The following is a 23,761-nucleotide window of genomic DNA, read 5'->3' as shown; positions in this document are numbered from 1 at the left end:
GCTATTTAACCACATGATCTGCCTGTTTTGCTCGCAAGACAATGCTTTTCACTGTGCCTCCATACACGTGACAATAAATTCAATTCAACAAGAACACTGGGAACTACATGGAGAAATGACACAAGGTGAATGCAGTGCCATTTATTTTAATAAGTGATAAATAATTTTGGGTGCAAGAAATGCATGTCTTTCACTGGATATCCACTGTGTGCTGAATTTTGTGAGAATGGTGAGTGGTAAGATGGGGCCAGAATTAGATGGGAAGCACACTGTGGGGTCGGGGTCAGGGTCAGTCGTTCATATGACAAGTTTGGTAAGTTAAGGTGAGAAAATACACTCAGCCCCATGTTGGAAATCCCTCCAAAAAATGTGATGCAACTCAAACTTTGTCAAAAGAAAATCTAAGATTCAGCCTAATGTTTCTTGGATCCACCATGTGCAGTATTGTTTGTGAGAATACAGATCATATTTAAGGATATTTAACATACGTAATGCATAGTTTTTGCACAGGCAAACAGAACCAGATATGACAGGAAAGACACAAAAGCAGTATTAGTAATCTCATGTCCACGTACAGAATGGCATTCACATAGTAAGGGCTTTTGAATGTGACAATATAACATGACTAAAATCCTATGAAGTACCACTCTTCAGCATTGTAACTTACAGCTTTCTACACAATGGCTCAGACATTCAAAAAAAACAAGCAGTGATATATCTTTTCTGAAAATGATTAAATTCTACGCTGAAGCAAGAAAGGTGTGATTTGATTAATTCTGTATTAATGCTTTTGCAAGATGGGGAAGTTAGCAAGCGAATCAGAGCATTAATCGTTCTCATGCACTGATACCATCTTTGCTTGGTAAAATTCTGATCCAGAGGACAGGAGGCAGGAGATATGCCATCTCCAAGCTTAATGTACTTGAATTTCAGTTTGCTGAGTCAGAGGGAATGTCAGGTCAATGGATTGGTTTGCAAAATTCAGGTTCACCAGATTACATGACTGGACTGTAATATTTCAGTTCTGAAATATGCTATTAATGTTAATTTTCCTGATCTTGCTGCAAGCTATACATTTATTAACCACATATAATTGTGCTGCCTGGGATAAGTCAGGATAAAATGACACACACGTAGTGTTTATAAATGCCTAGATTAATATATATGCACCATTCCCCCCCATTTTTATCTTAAACTGTTGAACATATTTAAAGTAGAATGTCAGTAACTATGAGGTATTTCATTTTAGACCAAAGAAAAGATAAACCTGAGTATTTGTTAAATGGCGAAAAGTTAAGAGCAGTAGAGGGTCAAAATGATCTCCGGGCCCATGTGTACACATGATTGAAATGTAATAGGAGCAAGTGAGGACTGTAGATGCTGGAGATCAGAGTCGAGAAGTATGGTGCTAGAACAGTACAGCAGGTCAGGCAGTGTCCGAGGAGCAGGAGAATCGGTGTTTTGGGCATAAGCCCTTCATCTTCCGGCTTTTCCAGCACCACACTTTTTGACTAAAATGAAGTAATCAAACATGAGAAGAAAAACCATAAAAGCTGATGGTATGTTAGCCTGTATAACCAGAGTGCTACAGTACAAAAGGAAAGAAATTCTATTACAGCTCTCCAATGCATTGATTTAATCATATCTGGAATACTGTGCTTCACCTTTACACCACAGTTTAGAACAGATTTATTGACTTTGGAAGGTTCCCCAAATTATATTAGATTCAACAAATTATGCCAGGGCTCCAATGTTGGAGGATGAGAAGAAATTACATAACGAGCTTCATAATTCCTGAAATGTTGAAGGTATAGATGCGCCATCGAGAGCATTCTGTCTGGATGTTTCACTACCTGGTATGGCAACTGTACATTCAAGACCGGAGACGTTTACAGAGAGTGGTGAACTCGGCCCGGACAATCACAAAGGCCAACCTCCCATTTACAGAATCCATCTACCAGGCCCGCTATCAAGGAAAGGCTGCCAGCATTCTCAAAGATCCATCCAACCCTGGCAATGTTTTTCTACAACCTCTACCATCGGGGAGAAGGTACAAAAACCTGAACACATGCACCAGCCAGTTTTGAAACAGATTCTACCCTACTGTTGTTAGGATACTGAATGAACTCACAAACTCTTAACATTCACCTCTACCTGTGTTTTGGTTTTTGCTGCTGTTTACCTATTAATTATTTATCTATGCTATTTAACCACATGATCTGCCTGTATTGCTCACAAGACAATGCTTTTCACTGTGCCTCTGTACACTGTCAAAGAAAGGCCACCAGCATTCTCAAAGATCCATCCCCACCCTGTCAATATTTTTCTACAACTCTACCATCAGGGAAAAAGTACAGAAGCCTGAACATACGTACCAGCCGGTTTCGCAACAGTTTCTATCCTACTGTTGCTAGAATACTGAATGGACTCTCAAACTCTTAACATTCACCTGTACCTGTGTTTTTGTTTTTGCCGCTGTTTACCTATTATTTACTACCTATGCTACTTAACTCTGTGATCTGCCTGTATTGCTCGCAAGACAAAGCTTTTCACTGTGCCTCGGTACACGTGACAATAAATTCAATACAAGCCAATACAATGATCTGATTAAAGTTTTCAGGATTGCAAAGAGAATTGAATAGTGAGGGTGAATCAAGAATAGTTTTTTTTGCTGTTGAGTCTAACACAAAGAGTGGAACCACAAAGGTGTGAGCCAAGCCAGAGGACATGTGGAACTGTCTCTGACAAAAAGCAATCAATGCTAATGCAATCATGAATTTTAAATCCAAATTGATAGATTTTTACAAGGCAAGGATGTTAAGGCATGTGGAATGAAGGAATCTGGATGGGTTTGGGATATTGTGCAACCTGGGTTTCACTCAATATGAAAGTGGTCTGAGGACTTGAATGACCAATTTGTTCTTGTTTTAATGTGTGATGACAGTATAAGTTTCAATGTGAAGTCGTAACATTGCTTTTCTTAGTTTCTTAGTGGCAATTTCATCAGGTTTCATGGGAGATTTCCCTCCATGAGCCCTGGAGAGTGTTTTCATGCAACTGTCCCAAACTTACCTCATTAACTACCTATCACCACCCCATGATACCCCTATCATTCAATGCTAGCTGGATTTTACCACTCATCATACCTGCAAGAGCTCACCAGAATATCTCAGAATTGGCTGGCATCCGAGGTGCCTGCGCCATCTTTAAAAGCCCATAGTGCGCCTGGATGAGCACTGCCAGTCAGAAACACCCTGCGTAGTTCTTGATGTTTGCTCCGGACTTGGCTGGTAAGGGAGAGTTGGTGCCCTGCTTTGCAGACATGGACCTGGAGGTTCCATTGGACAGGGATGTCGTCTTTCCCCAGGACCTACAGACAATGCTATGCCATAGACCCTGCCAGGCTGGTCCAAGGTTGGCATTGTGGTCTCAGTTGAGGAAAGGATCCTGACCTTGATCACCCTGAGTAGCCTACTGACCATATTCAAGCCTCTGAACTGGTATCAGATGCTGCCCTTGAGTTGCTGTACTGAAATCTCTGACCGAAGATAATCTCTAAATCTTTTCAATTTATAGCTCTCTCTCCTCCATCAAGGCACTCTTGAAAGCCTACCTCATGTATCAACCTTTTTGTCTCTCGTCCAAATATGTCCTTCTGTTGTTTACATTACTCTTGTTAACTAGATTGCAGCATTGTGATATCTTTAAAGATGCTACACAAGTGCAATTTGTTTGTGGTGGTGATGGTTGAAGAGTGAATGTCAGTCTGGAAAACCAGGCCAACTTCTTCTTGTTGCTCGAAAATTATTGCAAAATTTGCTGCATGATTTGTTTGTAAAACTTGAATAGGCAGACCAAGCTTCGATATATTTCATTGGAAGAAGACAGCTTTGAAAATTCAAACCCTAGCAACGCACTGATGCATTGAGTCCGGTTTATTTGCTCAAAACCCTAAAACAGGATTTGAATGCACAGTTTCCTGACTCAGATTTGAGAGTTGTGTAAAAACTGACATTTAGTTAATTAGTAAGTGAACGTTAAATGAAATATCCCAGTGTTTTATTGTAAAAAGATCAATGATTAAAAGCTGTAGTTTCCCAAATCATGGATTTTGTTTTTGGGGGTGCAAAATATTTATTTCCCCTTGTCAGGAATTTTTTTTTCAATTTTTAAAATCTGCAGCATTTTGTAAAATTGCAATTTTGAATAATTTTGACGTTTGATCTTTTGAGTCTATTCTGCTGACTCTGAACAGATTGACTAGAAAATATCTGAAATTACTTATAGAAATACAATCTCCAGCCACTTCTACTTCACATTGGTTGAAATAAAACTGTAATAAATGTGAAAAATATATTTTGCAGTGTTCACCGGATGAACCAATAAATTGCTTGTAAACTTTGCAAAAAATGTTTTGACATTCTTGAGTTTTGACCAGAAGCCAACAATCCATTTCCCTCTTCAGTTATATCATCAAAAATGCAATCTGAATCACCGGAGTAACTTGGATCTGCAAACAGGTATTGGTCTGTAGAAGATACTTTTATGGCAATACTAACTGAACTACCTTCAGATAAATTCTGTTGCATATTTGAGGGCAGAAGTTAAGATTCATTCCAGGGATGCCTACTTAACCATCAATGGATGACCTAGCTATTAATTCAGCTCCCAAATCATGATATCATTAACCTCATCTGTAAAGGACACATTAAAAATAGTTATACCAAAATAGATAATAATTAAGCAACATTGCTATATTTCTCTGTTTGTCTGTATGAAATTTCCAACTTTTGTCCAAAAAAGGAAACAAAATAAAATGCCTAATGTCCTCCCCCAGAGGCACTAATTGAAATGCTTGCTTTCTAGCCAGTTAAAATATCAAGCAGGCATGCATTATAAATCAATTTAACTAGTGTTAATGATTGTAGTATATAATTTAACTGTCAGCTAATAAATTAGTGCAGGCATTACATATCTGATAATTTCCACTATAGGAGGTACTTTATAACATTCTAAGGAAAGCTGAAGATAAGACCCACTGAATTTATAGAATGCACTACTGAGTCCATCTTGAAGCAGCCTAGAATAAGGTTGAAAACTGTAAGATAGAAGAGGAGTTAAATTGAATTAAAGTCTAATGGTTTAATTGGAAGAAGGAAGGAAGGTCTACAGGGCTCCAGAAGATTTATTATATTGCAACTTCAGTAGATATTTGACTTAGCTGCATCATCAAACCTTTGGGATACTTCTGTTCTTCATTGTATAAAAACTGTTCCATTTTTGATCAGTTGAATATGAATTGCAACCAACAAGTTGGGCTGAATTTCCCTGCTGGAGATAATATAAAAATGAGAGATAGGCATACCATTATGGCTTCCTAGCTCATTAAAAGGGATACGGTGAGAGCACGGGTAAGTGGATCTGAGTCCATGAAAAGATCAGCCTTGATCTTATTCAATGGTGGAGCAGGCTCAAAGGGGTGGATGGCACACTCCTGCTCCTAGTTCTTATGTTCATTCCCATTACTGATAAGCTTAAGGAAGGTGGGAAATCCCAGGTAAGCAGCACAGAGATACAAAACTACTATCTAGCAATTATTAGTTAACAGCATTTAGAGCTTTATTGGAAAAATAACATACAGAGTTGTTGTACAATAGGGTTTAAAAGTCTGGATACAGAGTTTAAAAGCCCAAAGAAACTTTAAGACAACAGAATTTTAAAAAGCATTGATCTAATGCAAGAATGGGCGGCACGGTGGCACAGTGGTTAGCACTGCTGCCTCACAGCGCCGGAGACCCGGGTTCAATTCCCGCCTCAGGCGACTGACTGTGTGGAGTTTGCACGTCCTCCCCGTGTCTGCGTGGGTTTCCTCCGGGTGCTCCGGTTTCCTCCCACAGTCCAAAAGATGTGCAGGTCAGGTGAATTGGCCATGCTAAATTGCCCGTAGTGTTAGGTAAGGGGTCGATGTAGATGTAGGGGTATGGGTGGGTACGCTTCGGCGGGGCGGTGTGGACTTGTTGGGCCGAAGGGCCTGTTTCCACACCGTAAGTAATCTAATCTAATGCAAATGTGTAAACAGCAGATTAAAACAGGATTTAGAAGCTACTGATAATACACTTTAAAAAATTATAAATAAATCAACATGTTAAGAAGAAGAAGAAGAAGAAATAATATATCCTAAAAGCTTTTCAAAAAGAAATGGCCAAACAAAATCAAGTATTCAACATCTTGGAGAAAGCAATTTGTAAGATGCAGAATTGCTTTAAATTAAACACTAAATCTGAAGCTGAACAAGTTTATATATTATTCTATTCAGTGGGTCCTGCAGTAGCTGATGTTATAAATCATCAAGATTTTAAGTAGGTCCACATACTTTTGATAACGTTTTGATAGATTTTAACAAGTACTTCAATTTGGGAACAAATTCCTTTAAAGGGCAAGATTTAACAGAAGAGTTCTGCATCCTAGGCAATCCATGGTTTATTTTGTTAACGAACTCTACAGATTCTTGACAATGGAATTTTGAAGAAACAATCAGGATTCATTAAGGGAAGATGGCTGTTGGAATGAATGATTATTCTTTGTCAGATTTTTTTACAATCTGAGGAAAACTTGGCTCTGAATAAAGTTTTTAAAATTATGCTGGAAGCAAAGACCAGGGAGACTCACAGTCAGACCCTGAGACAAGGAGAATAACTCGACTTCAGAAGAACGATAAAGCTATTGAAATTATAAGTTAAGGACAATCAAAGAAGCACATGATGCATGATTCATAATCAACAGTCATCAGTTTTGACCCTGCGCAGACACGTCTTAGCCAGAAACGGAAGAATTTTCACTAGCTCCTGGGAACAACTGGTTTAGAAGCAAACTGTTACCAACAAAGTGATCAGGTAGTAACTAGTAGAGGATTTAACTAGGCTTCTTAGAGTTTTGGTGGAACTCAAACAGAAAAAGGAATTTATTGAAAATAATTGCACTGGTATTTCATACTATCAACAGGAAAAGTGTCGCCGAATTTACAGGACTGATGGAAATGTTTTCCATTCCTATCTTCACTTAAGAACACTGTAGGCTATTGTCTCTCAAGGCAGAATTGTCACTGTCAGTGACAAAGTAAGTACTGAATGTGGGGAAATCCACCAGCAACATGACTAAGGGTGTGAAACAGAATCTGGTCATCACACTACCAGAAGGATGTGGATACTTTGGAGAGGGTACAGAAAAGGTTTACCAGGATGTTGCCTGGTATGGGGGAATTTTCACTACGAAGAAAGGTTGAATAGATTGGGTTTGTTTTCACTGGAATGCAGCAAGTTGAGGAGCAAGCTGATAGAAATTTATAAGACTGCAAATGGTATGTATAGAGTAGAAAGTATGAGGCTTTTTCTCAGGGTGAATGCGTCAATCACTAGGGGATACAGGTTCAATGTTGGGAGGAGGGGGTGGAGTTTAAAAGAGATGTGTCAGGGCAAGTTTTTCACTCCAAGGTTGGTGAGCATCTGGAACATGCTGTCAGAGGAGTGGTGGAAGCAGATAAAATAGCAGCATTCAAAAAGCACCTGGACAAATACATGAATAGGAAGGGAATAAAGGGATATGGATCCTGTAAGTGAAGACACTTTTAATAATGGAAGAGAAAAATATATCAGTGCAGGTTTGGAGGGCTGAAGGGCCTGTTCCTGTGCTGTATTGTTCTTTGTTCTTTGTAAAAGGCGAATGGAGTGTGTAACTGAATCAATAAGTAGATGCACCCTCAGATTCAGAGTAGAGATTTGTTTGAACAAAACAGAGGTGAGCTGTATGCATCTAACTGGCAGCTCGACCAACATTCAATGATTCAGTATATAATCAAAAAATACTGCCCAGTCTAAATATACAGGGATACTACCTAAAAGAGAATATTGATTCAAATCAAAAATCAGTTGCCTGGCTCAGAAATCCATGAGACTGCAAGGAATAAAGTTATTGTTTCAACAGATCAGACATCTTCCATGATGGATATCCATGAGATTAAAAGTCCTTCAGATTATATCATTGGGGCAATTGGCTGAGTTAGCAAGGAAGAGTTCACCTGCAAAGGAGATTCAGGAGATTAAGGATCCTCTAGATATTGTAATAGGCCAGATATTGGATTCAGCAGCAAAGACATCCAGAAGATAAAAGGTCCCCTAGTGGATAAATAATTTACAGAGAATCAGAATCAAGGTCAACAATCCTCAAGTTGAAGAAAAACCACTCTCTTTGAGTCAGAAGGGAATGTATCCTGGAAGAATAATGCAACCTCCAGACTGAATCCATTTGTGAAGTCAGAACTTTTTGGTGGAGTTTGGGGGGGACATGATACAATGGAATAGTGTCAAAATTAATCATAGCTATATTCATAAATGTATATTTTTTATCCCTGGGGAAAAAGCGGATGGGTGGAGTTGGGGTGGGGTGGGGGGGGGGGGGGGGGGGGGGGAGATGTTGTATAAGGTAATGGTTGTGAAAGAGTTGATGCTAAAATTGCATTAGCTCCATCCAATCTGATGATATCATACAGTCTTTGGGTAGAGAAACAGTTCGTCTTAGAATCCCAGTGGAGACGGATATCTCATACTTGGGTCCTGATACTTTTACACCAACTAGTTAATGCTAATTGCACCCACTGCTAGCATGTAATAGACTACACTTTATTATGTAAGACATGTGTCTGTTCTACCTTTTGCAATTGATCATTGGACGGCCCTTTGACTCAAAAATGAAAGGGGTTATGGTGGCAATGAGCTGTAAACTTCTGGACAATCCACCAAGGGCTCTTCTATGTTGAAGAGGCCTCACTGACCTTGACTGGTCTCAGCATTGCCCACAACTCCCCTCAAGAAATGCTGAGGCTCCAGAGTAGCCGTCTCTGATGGGACACGCAGTATCAGGACCCCACTCACCTTCCTTAAAGGAACAGCAAATACAGAGGAGACCAATCAGAAGACTACCTCTGGAAGACTGGTGAGTCAGTTTGATTGCCTGTAAGTATAGGGTTGGGACCCCCATTTGCTTTCAATGTTGAGGTCCTGAATCTCACTGTGAAAAAACAGGCAATTGTTTCACAGTGCTGTTAAAGTTCACTCACTGTTCATGACTAATCTATAAAACATCATTGTGATAAATATGAACATTGTCAATTTCTTTTTAAAATAATATTTTTACACTTAAACCAAATTTAAGCGAAACTTACGCTGTCAATTTACAGCGAAATATTTTTTCACATTCTTGCTCATTCTTATTTGCCCACTCAATTTAATGGGAAGAAAAGGCAGGTATAAAATCGATGGCTACATTATTAACTTGGTGTACCTTTCAAGGGAAGAGAGTAGTAAAATCTGTAATCTTAAATTGAGGGAATTCAGACAAAAATGATCCTCTGTTTTTACTGAGGAACAAGACTGTTTACTTCTCGTGGAGAAATTCTTTCTTTCAGAACCCTTGAGGAAGACTGAAGGAAACATGTTGACCGTGTATTTTTAAATTAAGTACATTCATTAGGTGGCACAACAGTGTTGCCTCACAGAGCGAGGGAACCGGATCCAATTCCAGTCTTCGGTGACCATCTGTGTGGAGTTTGTATGTTCTGCATGGGTTTTCTTCAGGTGCTCTGCTTTCCTCCCACAGTCCAAAGGTTAACTGGAGTGGCCATGCTAAAATAACTGCCCCATAGTGTCCAGAAGTGTGCAGGTTAGTTGGGTTAACCATGCTTAAAAACCCCATGCAGGGATCGCAGGTCTGGTGGTGGCGGGGTTTGGGACTAGGTGGGATGCTCTTCAGAGGGTTGGTGCAGACTCAATGGGCTGAATGGCCTCTTTATGCACAGTGATTCTATGATTCTAACCTCGTATACACCGTATTGGAGAGTTCAGTCTTTCAGAATTATTGTGTGCTTCTATAAATCATTAGGCCTGCAGTGGCTGTTATTGTTTATTATCTTCTGGAGTGACATGGGATACTGCAGCATCCTTGTGTCATCCAACAGCATTGTCATAAAAGACAGCATTGTTTCCTTGAGGCATGTTTCCTCCTTTGTTCTAATAAGATCTTAAGAAATAGGAGCAGGAATAGGATATATAACCACTTGAGCTTGCTGCACAATTCAAAGGAATTGTAGCTGATCCTGTGCCTCATCTCTATACTCCTTGATGACCACTATATTCTTTTATTCACTCCCAGTCCAAAATGCGATTGATTTCAACACTGAATAGACTTAATAACTGAGCAGCCATATTCCCCTGGAGGCTGAGTACTCCAAAAATTCAAAATGCTTTGTGTAAATAAGTTTCTCCTTATCTCTGTTGTTATCCAACCCCGAGACTATGCTCCATAGTTCTTGATGCTCAAAGCTGAAAGAACAAACTCTCAGCATGTACCTTTCTCACATCCTCTGAGAATTTCACTATTCTGTGTGTTTTGGCCTGGAGTTGACGTTTCCTCATGCTCCAATAATGACTTTAATCTCTCCTTCCCGGATACGGTGGCACGGTGGCACAGTGGTTAGCACTGCTGCCTCACAGCGCCAGAGACCCGGGTTCAATTCCCACCTCGGGCGACTGACTGTGTGGAGTTTGCACGTTCTCCCCGTGTCTGCGTGGGTTTCCTCCGGGTGCTCCGGTTTCCTCCCACAGTCCAAAGATGTGCAGGGTCAGGTGAATTGGCCATGCTAAATTGCCCGTAGTGTTAGGTAAGGGGTAAATTTAGGGGAATGGGTGGGCTGCGCTTCGGCGGGTCAGTGTGGACTTGTTGGGCCGAAGGGCCTGTTTCCACACTGTAAATCTAATCTAATCTAATCTAAACTAATGAGGAAGAGAAAAAAACTGATCATGATTATCTTTAATGACCTTCCAGATTGGATACAAACTGTTTCAAAAGATTTAATTTCTGATCATTGGGAGAATTGGCCCTTTTGCAGAATTTGACTTTGCAGCAAGGATTCAGAAAAAATATGTATTGGGAGCAAATCCTGATGAAGTGGAAAGAAGTTACTTATTTTAGAACTACAGTCATAACTCTTATTGCTTAAACTGGTAATTGAGTTAAACTTTGACTGTAGCAAACACCCTCCAATTTGACAGTTGTGAACATTTTTCCAGTGTTTATTGCAGATGTAGTTACTCTGTGTACCTAATTTTGTGAGAATTTTCAAGGAGAAGTATGAAAAGCAGATGTTTATAGTCTGGAGTCAATTATTGAAATTGGGAAGGCAGAGATGCCGTACATCAATAGAGATATCAGAAAGGTCATTTTCTTCTTCTTACTGTTCAGTACATTTAGGAAGGGAAAATGAAGGTTATTACTGAAGCATGGTGAACATAAAAAGTAGGGTAAAACATGATCCATCACGTTAACTCTCCACAAAACAAATCTTGTGAGTCAGTGAGGCCACAATGAAACACAGGTACAGAATTTAATAGAGACTTGAATGAAGTGAGTGATAGTAAGGACTCTAGGAGAATTGCTTGAGACGTTCAACAAGGCCTTTCTTGATGACAGGAGGAACTAGTATTTTTTTTCTGGTTGTTGAGACCATATTCTCGCTATAGACCAGCAAGCTCCCTACGCACAGGGATCATTAATTGTTTTCAGCTTTTTTAACAGCTGATCTGACCTCTACACCTCTACACCTCTACAATCCATCCCGAATAAACTCGATGCCAATAATAGCAACATGAATGCTTGAGGGGATACCTGGTGACTCCAGCTCATCACTTCCACCTTAGGTCTTCCCTTTGGACACCTAGCAACAGCACACTCCATAGGCAGCAGCCACAGGCGTGCCACTTGGATCTTGGCATCAGACACTTGTCTGGCTCTCTGCAACATCATGGCACATCTCTGACTCTCTTGAACTATACTGCTGCTCTGGCATCTATCATTGCAGTGCAGTTGCAAGGACAGTTTGCATGGAGGGACAAGTACTGAGCACATAGTTTGAATGAGGTTGCATTTCAGGGCTGTTCACATGCTCTCTTACTGTTCACTCACCTTGACTTTACCTGGATGCACACAGAATCCCTGCCTTGCCTTGCTGTGCCTTGTCGTGCTCTTCCCCCTCAGCCAGAGCCACCAGGCTCACAGTCTTCTGTCTTGCCTTGCTATTTTGTACAGGCCCAAAGCCAGGAAGCCTGTCATGACTGTCAGCAGTCCTCAGTTAAGTCAAGGGAGACATCTGTCAGTTAAGGGGGTTTGGTTCAGTAAGTCAAGGGCAGCTTCTGGTACAGACGAGGGGCTTGAATATGGTCAGTCATTTGTTCATGGTGGTCAGGTCCAGGATCGTCTCCTTATAGGGGGTGAGGAGCCAAATATCAGGCAGCCCACCACTTGTCTTGGCCCTTTCTATCCTTTTGTTAGATTTTTCTCTCATGGAATATGAGAAAGGGATAGATTAAGGGAAATAAAAGAGGATGACCCTGCCATTAGTGCTGGCGCTGGTATGGGAAAGGTGTCCCAAGTGAGCGAGTAGGCAGCACAATGTCAGCAAAGTTACCAGTATGGGGAGTCGGGCTGACCAAGAATGAGTGAAGATGTTGTATGCAACAGTGAGAGTAGGCTCACTGAAGATGTTACCTAGTAGGGTGATGAAGCACCCACCTCAGCAAGCAAACCTACATCCAGAACCTCAACCTGTGCTACAAATCATCTCAAAACTTGCTGAGAGTGGTAAGGCATGGACCCTGATGGAAGGTGAGTGACTGTGAGGTAACAGAGAGAAGATGGTAGCATATACCCTGGCAGAACAGAGAAGGTCATTGACCATCTTCATACACTCTTGGGCATTCCTCCCAATGGCTGAGACTGTACTGGCCCAAGTGACAACTGGCATGACAGGATCTAGCCTCATGGCATCGTCTGCCAATCTTGGACCAGATGACACCTTCTTCTGCAGTACCCCTATTCGCCAGGATCTCCAGGTGCTTGTCTTCAAAGTAAGGCATCAAATTGCGCATATTTGCCATATCTAGGGAAAATGTTACAAATTGTGCAGGGCAGCTGCAGACTTAGAGTGCTTGCCTGGGTGAGCAGCGGCCTTTTAAGATGGTGCCAAGTATCCCAGTACATTGTGGGATGAACATGCAGTGGCAAGTTCTTCCAGATATCGTGAATGTGGGTATCAGGTGAGCATTGGAAAAACAGGCCTCCTTAGTGATAATAGACAATAGGTGCAGGAGTAGGCCATTCAGCCCTTCTAGCCTGCACTGCCATTCAATATGATCATGGCTGATCATTCCTAATCAGTATCCTCTTCCTGCCTTATCTCCATAACCCTTGATTCCACTATCTTTGAGAGCTCTATCCAACTCTTTCTTAAATGAATCCAGAGACTGGGCCTCCACTGCCCTCTGGGGCAGAGCATTCCACACAGCCACCACTCTTTGGGTGAAGAAGTTTCTCCTTATCTCTGTCCTAAATGGTCTACCCCGTACTTTTAAGCTGTGTCCTCTGGTTTGGCACTCACCCATCAGCGGAAACATGTTTCCTGCTGCCAGAGTGTCCAATCCTTTAATAATCTTATATGTCTCAATCAGATCCCCTCTCAGTCTTCTAAACTCAAGGGTATACAAGCCCAGTCACTTCAGTCTTTCAGTGTAAGGTAATCCTGCCATTCCAGGAATTGACCTCGTGAACCTACGCTGCACTCCCTCAATAGCCAGAATGTCTTTCCTCAAATTTGGAGACCAGAACTGCACACAATACTCCACATGTGGTCTCACCAGGACCCTGTACAGCTGCAGAAGCACCTTTTTGCTTCTAGTGGTGGGGTAAGTTGTTAATAATGTGAGTTTGGGGCAATAGCGTGGGGAAATCTGTTCACCCTCATGGATTGAAACCCTCCTGAAACTCTACAAAGTTATCACTCTGCCAGAAACCATTAGGACCCAGATCCAGGTTTTGATGCAAGGGAAATAATTGAACGGTAAAATGAGCAAATGATGTTTTAATACAGTGGAAGTGCCATAATGTGTTAAGTTCCATGCTCTTGCCCTCTGTAGAAGGCAAATAATCCATATAATATTCTCTTATTTCTGCAAATCTCTCAAGGTCAGGGTCAGGATCCTCTCCTTATAAAGGGTGAGGAGCCAAATATCAGGCAGCCCACCCCACCACCTGTCTTGGCACTTTCTATTCTGTTGTTAGACTTTTTTCTCCTGGAATATGAGAAAGGGATCTATTAAGGATATATATATCTTAAAGATCTTAGCTATTGTCACTAAGTCTTACCGCTACAAAAACTGATTGCCTACCTATTGTCCATTCCCAGAAATTGATGCTTCTCTTATCTCAGAAGCTAGAATTTGTTGCTATGGTAACCCAAGTTAGAAACCGTGTTCTTGATGCCACTTGAAGGCAATTATTTTTATAAAAACCCATGAACTTTCTTGACCTAATTTACTGAAGTAAGGTACATTAACCCTTTCCAAGCCCAAATAATCTAACCAGTACCAAATAATCACAAAAGGCAGAGGTTCAAAATGATTATTTAACGAACCAAATGGGGTGGAGATTGGGGTGAGAGGAGGGCGGTGGTTAGACTTACTTTTTGTGCTAGCTAGTAAATTTGGAATACTCTGACAATTGACCACTGAGGCAGACAGCATTGCTACAGGTGATGGGGACTATTGTTTGAAAAGGTTAACGGAAGTGGGAAGAATTGTACTAAAGGAGACAATTGCAGTTCTACAACTGGGAAAGTGTGCAGATCCATAGAATAAAAGGATCTGAAATCAGTCCTGCATAAAACACTTGATTCTCTCTCTAACTGTACATACGTTATAACATCATTACTCGTAGTATTCCAGTTAGCTTGATATTCCTATCAAATTAGAATAAATGTTTAAATTGCAAGCGAGCTGAAATTTCAGTGAAATTGCAATAATTGGTATAAATATGAGGATGAAACGGTACCCATCAGAATTCAATAAATGTTGGAAATCTGAAACAAACACAGAGAATCCTACAGAATCTCAGCAGCTTTGGCAGCATCTGTGGAGAGAGAAACAGAATTAACATTTCGAGTCCAGTGACCCACCAGAATCAGATTCCAAAACGCTGCGATGGAACCCAACACATTAGCTCAACATTATCGTCACCAAACTAAACGTTTGAGTGAATGGCATAAGGCGGAAGCTGTGAAGAAACAAATATTGGGGCAAATCTTACATTTAAAATTTTAAAATATTAAATGCGTGGGCGGTCAGCGGTTCAGGTGACGCTCTGAGGGTGGTGGGTCAGGGCTCACGGTTAGGGGAACACCCAGCGATTTCACCAAGAGAAACTCAAGCCTGTCAATTTCAAACAAATGGTACTGAGAAGGTTCCCGCTGGTTCCCTTCCTGTTATTCTTTTTCGTCGACAAATAAAAGCGGTCTTAGCAAAGGCAATTAAAATCGACACGCACGCCAAGTGTAATATCCAGTGCAATACGAATCTGTCAAATAAATCCCTTGATTTTCAGAAAACATAAGTGCCACAGGATGTGCTCTCCTACCGTTAGTCTAGCCGTGCGCTCCAAACTGTCCCACTGTCACAAGGTGAGCTGGTACTTCCACCTGTCTTTAGAGAATTGCTCGGCTGTCACCTCACGCCCTTTTGCAGGTCGCATCTGAACTCAGACAAGTTGGTAGCTCCGATTTGGGTGTCTTTTCGTTGTCGTTATTTGTATTCCTTGTTTGGTTTCTTTGCCAAAAGCAAGAGAGAGAGAGAGAGGGTGGGGAAGAAACTCCCGGCCCAGGCCGGGGCACACGGTCTCAAGCTCAGCTCCCACAGTGGCCGCGCCGAGCAGAGGGGGGACCCTCTCTGTCACACACCTCGTGTGGGCGCCCTCTCGTCTTTTGGGAGTCCAGTTCAGAGACACTGCCCTGCAGTTGAGGGCCGTGACCGATAGCCATTACAGGGCACCCTGGGCCGGCTGGTTCATTTCGACCAGCTTTTAAACGTGACCTCGGTCGGACGCGGTCACTATTTCTCCCACAGCAAAACGGAGCACGTGTGAGGCAAAACCTCGCAGCTTTCAGAGTTGCACGAAGTTAATAATGTCCTGAATCCTCCTGAACTGAGCAATATAGACCTCCCTCGCTGACTGATACCCCAGGGGCTGCCCATCAAGTCCGATGGACCTTCTGCAACATTACTGGACATGGCACCTTCCTGCTGGTTGGAGGGAAATGCTGTTTATGTGTTTTGCCCCAGCTCTCTGTGTGTGTGTGTGTGTGTGTGTGTGGCTGCTGCAGTCACATGTAGACCAGCGGGGATTTGACTGCCGCGATCTGTCTCCAGCCTGACGTAAAGGCATACGTTAGAAACGTCGGGAGATATTTAACATCACTTTGCTGTCGGTAGTCACAGCTCTGGCTCCATCGTGTGTGCAACAGTCGAGGCTGCTGCCGGCGAGAGAGAGAGAGAGAGAGTAACTGAGATTCCACAAGACGGAGAAGCAAACGGTGCAAGCAACTCTCCCTCTGTCTCTGTCACACACACACACACAGACACACACAGGGGAGCTGAACCGTCCCATGTCCTGCAGCCTCTGACTCGCTGCACTCTCGCTTCGGCTTGGGTCTGAAATGCAACCGAGTGCTGTTGCAATGGTTTTCCGAAGTTAGCCATCCGGATTGCGCCATTCCCTTTATTACACCCTGTCTCTCTCCCCTCCTGCAAGGTAAGGGTCTCCAGTATTTTTTGGTTGGTGGGGGGGGGGGGGGGAGTTGTTTCCGAATTGACATATATTGTCAATGGCTGTATTATAGATGTGTGAGTGTGTAGGGGGAATGTGTCTTTGGGGAGGGGGTGATCTTCAGTGGTAAATACAGCATTGCAGACAGAGCTCTCCCTTCTCACTGAGGATGTTTCCACCAGTTGGGAACAGACGCCTCCCGAATGTGAAACCTTCCCCGCCTTACACCCACGGGTGGGTCAGCCTTCGCTATGTCTTACTCCAGAGCCAGGGAAAAACCATATTGCAAAGCAAGATCCAAATCCACCTCACAGGAGAGTTAACCTGTTTTGTTTAGGGTTTTTTTTTAAATGGGTTGAGTTTCGAAGTCTGGGGATAGACAATACGGTTTTGAACGCACTGTCCACTGTGGTTGGTGTTGGACTGTTCTCTCTATCCGACCTGTCCCGAGAGAGAGAGAGAGAGGGAGATTTGCAATCTCCCTGTCAGTTTGGCATTCAGTAAGGGGGTCTTACAGCCTCTGATGCCGAGGACAGTTGAGTGTTCTGGGAGGTAAGGGGCTGGAGATAGTGTTGACGGAGGGAAGTGAAATCCTACAATTACTCTGCCATTGATTTTCCACCCCTCATTGGTTCCTGTCCAGAGTTTTTGAGATGGACAGGGGTTTCCTGATTTCTTGAGGATTTTTTTTCCCCCCTGGATTTCGCGAATGTAATTTCTAAACAGTTCTTGAGCGGGGGAGAGCGAGGCACAGAAAACGACAGCGGTTGACCGCATTCCCGGTCGGACTGAAGATTTATTACGAGCTCGCTAGAAATTCGATGTTTCAAACGGAGCTCCTTAAAAATAAACACTCCTGCCCGCGGAAAAAAAACCAAATCAAGCGGTCTCTTTCATTTTAAAAGTTTAAAGCAAGGTTAGTAATGGCTGAAACTGAGTTAAGCATCAACCACACAAAAACAAGTTTCTCTTTTCGCTTCAGGTGCTGGAGTGTGAAGGGCTGGAGGTAAGCACAGAGATGTCTCTGGATATTCCGGCCGAATGGTTGCTGGAGGCTTCTCAGGGAGTGAATGTGTCCACGGAGGTGCCGTGGGATTTCGGTCAGAACTCCAGCAAGCCTGCCAGCCCGGCTGTAGACATGAGCGGCAGTGTTCTGCTGCCCCTGATCTACTTTGTGGTGTGTGTCCTGGGACTGAGTGGCAACACCCTGGTCATCTATGTCATCCTGCGCTACGCCAAGATGAAGACGGTCACCAACATCTACATCCTGAACCTGGCCATCGCCGACGAGCTCTTCATGGTGGCCTTGCCCTTCTTCGCCACCCAGGCGGCCCTGGCCCACTGGCCGTTCGGCCAGGCCGCCTGCCGGGTGCTGATGACCCTGGACGGCATCAACCAGTTCACCAGCATCTTCTGCCTGACGGTGATGAGCGTGGACCGCTACCTGGCGGTGGTGCACCCCATCACCTCCTCCAAGTGGCGGAAGCCCCGGCTGGCCAAGCTGGTGAACGGGGCGGTGTGGCTCATCTCGCTGCTGGTCATTCTGCCCATCATGATCTACTCGGCGGTGCAGACCCGCAACGGCAGGAGTAGCTGCACGATCACCTGGCCGAGCAAGAACCCGAGCTGGTACACCGCCTTTGGCATCTACACCTTCGCCCTGGGCTTCTTCCTGCCTCTCACCATCATCTGCTTGTGCTACCTCCTCATCATCATCAAGGTCAAAGCCTCGGGCATCCGCGTGGGATCATCCAAGCGCAAGAAATCAGAGCGCAAGGTCACCCGCATGGTCTCCATCGTCGTGGCTGTCTTCGTCTTCTGTTGGCTGCCCTTCTACATCTTCAACTTCCTGCCCCTGGCGGTCGATGTCAAGCCCACCGTGGCCATGAAAGGTTTCTACGAGTTCGTGGTGGTGCTCTCCTACGCCAACAGCTGCGCCAACCCCATCCTGTACGCCTTCCTCTCCGACAATTTCAAGAAGAGTTTCCAGAATGTGTTGTGCCTGAGGAAGGTGAGCGGCCTGGACGAGGCGGACCGCAGTGACAGCCGCCAAGATAAATCCCGGCTCCAGGATGTCACCGAGACCCAGAGGACTCTGCTCAATGGCGATGACCTGCAGACCAGTATCTAAGGGGGGTGGGGGGGAATAAGGGGAGGGAGGAAGTTAGCTGGAAAGGAGCACTCTCCCTTCTCCCAGCCCAAATCTCAGCTGCCCCCCCCCCCTCTCTCTCTCCCTCCCTGAACCAGCCACACAGGTTCAAAGGGCGCCTCCCTCTGGCCTTTCTCTGAAGGTGGGCTGCAATCTGCTGGACAGGTCCCTGGACTGACTGCTCGGGGTCCCTCCCTCACTTCAGATGACTGCATCGCGTTCTGACTCTGTATCCCTGTCTGTTACTGAGCACAGTGCAGTCTCATTCCGCCCCAGCACTGCACCAGAACTGTCGCCCTTCCAGCCCACTGCCTTCAACTGGGGCTGAACTCGTCTCAACTGCTTCATGTCTCCAGTGTGTGAACAGGCCGCCTATTCTGGGTCAAAGCTCGGCCGTGATAACCCCCATAGTCAGATCTAGTCCTGTGATGTTAACCTGGAAATGCTTCAACATAGTCCTCTGCTCGTGTTGTGATGTGAATCTCGTCTTAATTCGACGCTATTTAAACCATTGTATTCTCCCTCTGTGGCTAGATTGACTGGATTGGATGTGCAATCAGTGAATTCATTGGCGAACGGCTGTTTGAGAAGCTGCGGTCCCCCAATCCTGCCCTATTCTAAAGCATAGGATCGACCTCTCAGTGAGGTTTTTGTTTTTTAAAAAAGGACAAATAAACTGTTGGAAATACTCAGCAGGTCGGTCAGCGTCCGTGGAGAGAGAAACTGCGTTAACCTGACCGATTGGTTACCTTTCGTTGGAATAAAAATCAGCCCAGGCTGTTTCCAGGGGAACTGCAAGTTTGATGAGATGAGCTCTAATGTAATTCCATTTTCTGTGAATTGGTGGCCTGCACTTTATCTGTAAATATCGTTTCCGACACCATTAGACACTTTGATTGATCAGGAGTGGATACTGACCTGTTTCTGTAGTAACTGAAATGGATGTGGATGTCAGCCAAGATAGATTTTTCTCCTGTGATCTGGCTTTGAAAACCGTTCTACTGTTTGGAGTTCTAACAAGCATTTGTTTCCTCTAAAATTGTTAAGAAAGTAACCACTCAACTCAGGAGAGGGCTATCTGCAATGTCTCATGGTTAATTACCGAAACGTGAATGATGAATAATGATAATCATTTCTGGGAGATATCTTTTCAACTTCTCACCCCATGCCTTTATCCCGTCAGCTCTGTCATGGGAGTGGATGTGGGACACCATTTCCCACACAGTGACAAACCCGAGATGATGGAGGGTTATACTTAGCAATTGTAATCATAATGTTATATTGTTGAAACCTGCATTGACCATCATTGTCATTTTAATCTTTGAATAAGTGATTTTCTTGTATCACTCTAATATCTAGCTCTTGATCAACGAGTAAGAGTGAGGACAAACATGAAATAATTTTGAGATGAGAAGTTAGACCAAGCATAACCCAAAGCCCAAGGTCAAACTTCTCCCATTGAGTATGGGTTCAATGTTAATCAGTGAATTATCTTTCAAACAGAAAGAACAGCACATGCTGTAAATCAGAAACAAAAACAGAAACTGCTGGAAAAGCTTAGCAGGTCGAGCAACATAGAGTCATAGAGTACAGAAACAGACCCTTCAGTCCAACCAGTCCATGCCGAACGTAATCCCAAACTAAACTAGTCCCACCTGCCTGCTCTTGGCCCATATCCTTCCAAACATTTACTATTCATGTACTTATCCAAATGTTTTTTAAATATTGTAATTGTACCCTTATCCACCACTTCCCCAGGAAGTTCATCCCACACATGAACCACCCTCTGTGTAAAATAATTTCCCCCATGTCATTTTTAAATCTATCTCCTCTAATCTTAAAAATGTGCCCTCTAGTCTTGAAATCCCCCATCCTTGGGAAAAGACAAATACCATTAACTTTATCTAAGCCCTTCTTTGTTTTATAAGCTTCCATAAGGTTGCATCTCAACCTCCTACATTCCAGTGAAAAGAAGATCTATCTAGCCTATCCAGCCTTTCATTGTAATTCAAACCTTCCATACCCAGCAACATCCTGTAAATCTCTTCTGAACCCTCTCCAGCTTAATAATATCTTTCCCCTAACTGGGCAACCAGAACTGGAGACAATATTCTGGAAGAGACTTCACCAATGTCCTTTACAACCTCAAGATAACTTGCCTCTGTGGAGAGAAATCAGAGTTAACATTTTGAGTTGAGCGACCCTTCCTCAGAACCCAAAATGCGAACTCTGATTTCTCTCTACAGATGCTGCCAGATCTGCTGAATTAGCTTTCTTGCTAGTTAGTCACTCAATGATTTTTTTTCCCCAGCACTCTGATACTTAAACAATGTACTACAACCAAAACCCAGTGCAATGAAACAAAATTCTTTCACATCAACCACTGGAATTGATTCATTTAGAATCACACCTGTAACCCTTTTTAAAAACACCTATCTGTCAAGTTCACCGCTTTTTATTATAAACAAGAATACACAAAGTCAGTTTGTGAGCGAATTGCAGGTAAGACCAAACCATTTCTTGGACTAAAATTGCCATAAATTGAATTTCATGTCTGAAACATATCTTCAAGTTGTAATAGCTTCCAAATGTAAGTGAGAAATGTGTAGGGAAGGAGTTCTTAAATTGATTTACCTTCATATTGAAGACCTTTGCGACAAATTATAATGTGTAGGAGTTTCAATCTTGTTTATAAGATATCTAAATTACTTATACAATTACATATAGAAACTAGATTTTCAGGAAATCTAATGGGCAGGCTTTTATTAGAAATGGTTTATTAATGGTGTGAATCATTATACTTCAGAGGCTTATGATTTCTTCTCTAGACTATATCTTTACTACTTCTACATCAGCTATTAAAATGACGCTTGCTTTAGGTAATTAATCAAAGATTTACTACCTTTTAAGAATAAGTTTTCCTATGTCTAATGCTCTACTACTCAAAAAATTGCCTCCTTAATTATTGATTTATTACAAAAGGTCACAGACTTTCAACTTTTAACTATTGAGTAAATGCTATAACCACACACATTAAAGACAAATAATCCTTTTGCATGCAGTACAGGCACACCATGCATTTAGCCTACAAATGAAAAATAACTTGATACTGATTAAAATAATTTGGTGGCCTGCAGTTTTTAAGCTTTTTTTAAATGCAGGAATTGTGTTGTAGGCCAGCCTGATCAAAAGGAATCTCCCTCCTTTCATCAATGGCTACTCGTTATTAAGAATGTTCTGAGTTCTGGCAAAAATGTTTACAGTAAATTGACAAACTATTCCAACTGAGTGCACTAATGCATCAATGCTTTTGTTCAGTTTCAAAACAGATTACAGTGGAAAATGAGGGCAACAATACTGCAGGCATGGAAAGTCAGTCTCGAGATTAAAGTAGAGATGTGAAGTGTATTTTTTTTTAACTCTGTATATCTTAAATGATATTTTTGCATGGATTTAATCAACCTGTAGGTTAGGCCAAGCTTATTTGCAAATAATTATGTTCTGCTGAATAATTGTTATTTATTTTTTTTAAAAAGTGTAGTTGACAGTCATTGCACTCGAGATACACACTCGGGGACAAGATGGGATTGTGTGGGGGGGGGGGTGGAGGTGAGAGCGCAAGGTAGTGTTTGGGGCATTGTCACAACTCATGGATCTGGGGAGTGAGTGGTAAGTGCTGGTATGCATGTGTGTGTATTTGTCTGTGTGAATGTTTTGGGAGGGGGGAAATCAAAACTGCTTCCAACATCCTTCAAGTTAGATGGAGGGACAGGCCTGACTATCATTCCTTTCATCTGTAATTTATCCATGCAACGGAGATCATTTACTATGAAAGTTGAACCTTTCACAGGCAGTGCAAACCCAAATTTTAAAATATTTGATAAATCGGTACAGTTTTAATTGTATGTTTTATGGAAGTGACAGCACCAAAATATTTTGTTTGAGTCATCGATCCTGTTAACAGTAAACTAAGAATAACTTTATCAGGGAATCCAAATAACTTAATTACTTAAAAGCCAAATTCCACAACAGAAGAACAGTGTTAACAGATATGTATACCTTTTTCAACCTAAGAACATTTATCCTAGTTCATTTGAAAGAACCTCAAGAAGTTTGCATTGTTAATACTGCCTATTGCCTTCCATGTATCTCCATGTCAAACACTGTAGCAAGCTGCATCTTCCTTGTATAATTTTCACCAAATAATTTTTTTCATGAAAAGTTAGAAGTATACAGCATTTTAAGCAATTGAATTTTAATAAGGATGCAGTTTCTAAAAACAAAGTGTTTATTTTCTTCTGGAATATACCTCAAGAAAGGAATAGTTCTATATCTTGTTTTCAGTTGATTCAGTTGAAAACCTTGCCCCGAGTTCAATGATTACATGATGCACTGTGCAAGGGAAGAGGGCCATAACCATTCCAATGAGGTAAAAACAATGACTGCAGATGCTGGAAAGCAAATACTGGATTAGTGGTGCTGGAAGAGCACAGCAGTTCAGGCAGCATCCAACGAGCAGCGAAATCGACGTTTCGGGCAAAAGCCCTTCATCAGGAATAAAGGCAGAATAAAGGCACTGCCTTTATTCCTGATGAAGGGCTTTTGCCCGAAACGTCGATTTCGCTGCTCGTAGGATGCTGCCTGAACTGCTGTGCTCTTCCAGCACCACTAATCCAGTACATAACCATTCCAATGTTGAGTTGTACATCACAGGTTATAGCATTTGATGATGCACTGCCTAATTTTGGATCCCGTGTAGCGAATTCAAAAATTTTGTCTAAGATAAATGTATTCTGGACAATCTTTACTTCATTGCTCATCACATTGTACTCAATTCTGAACAAACAAATATGGATACATCCTTTCTACAAAAATAAACAGGTATTGCAAATATTGAGTAACAACTTTATTGTT

General features: G+C 42.4%; 2 protein-coding genes across 3 annotated transcripts in view; one reads left to right on the top strand and one right to left on the bottom strand.

Annotated features, from left to right (window-relative positions):
• LOC140464045 (zinc transporter ZIP11-like) overlaps positions 1-16,198 on the bottom strand; it is a 765,315-nt gene extending 749,117 nt beyond the window's left edge. Inside the window, exon 1 of one of the 2 annotated variants that reach the window (XM_072558684.1) lies at positions 15,514-16,198. The gene's annotated coding sequence lies outside the window, so the exon portion shown is untranslated. The remainder of the gene's footprint in view (positions 1-15,513) is intronic. The other variant, XM_072558685.1, reaches the window with a different exon arrangement.
• Positions 16,199-16,389: 191 nt separating this feature from the next.
• Positions 16,390-23,323, top strand: LOC140464042 (somatostatin receptor type 2-like). Its single transcript, XM_072558681.1, has 2 exons — positions 16,390-16,683; positions 17,681-23,323. Exon 2 carries the CDS (start codon positions 17,717-17,719, stop codon positions 18,827-18,829), a length of 1,113 nt encoding a protein of 370 aa, XP_072414782.1. The 5' UTR covers positions 16,390-16,683; positions 17,681-17,716; the 3' UTR covers positions 18,830-23,323.
• Positions 23,324-23,761: the final 438 nt, after the last annotated feature.

This window comes from Chiloscyllium punctatum, chromosome 39, assembly GCF_047496795.1.
Source record: "Chiloscyllium punctatum isolate Juve2018m chromosome 39, sChiPun1.3, whole genome shotgun sequence".
Classification (NCBI taxonomy): Eukaryota; Metazoa; Chordata; class Chondrichthyes; order Orectolobiformes; family Hemiscylliidae; genus Chiloscyllium; species Chiloscyllium punctatum.
Note: the sequence above shows the minus strand (reverse complement) of the source record. Positions and strands in the feature narration are given on the sequence as shown.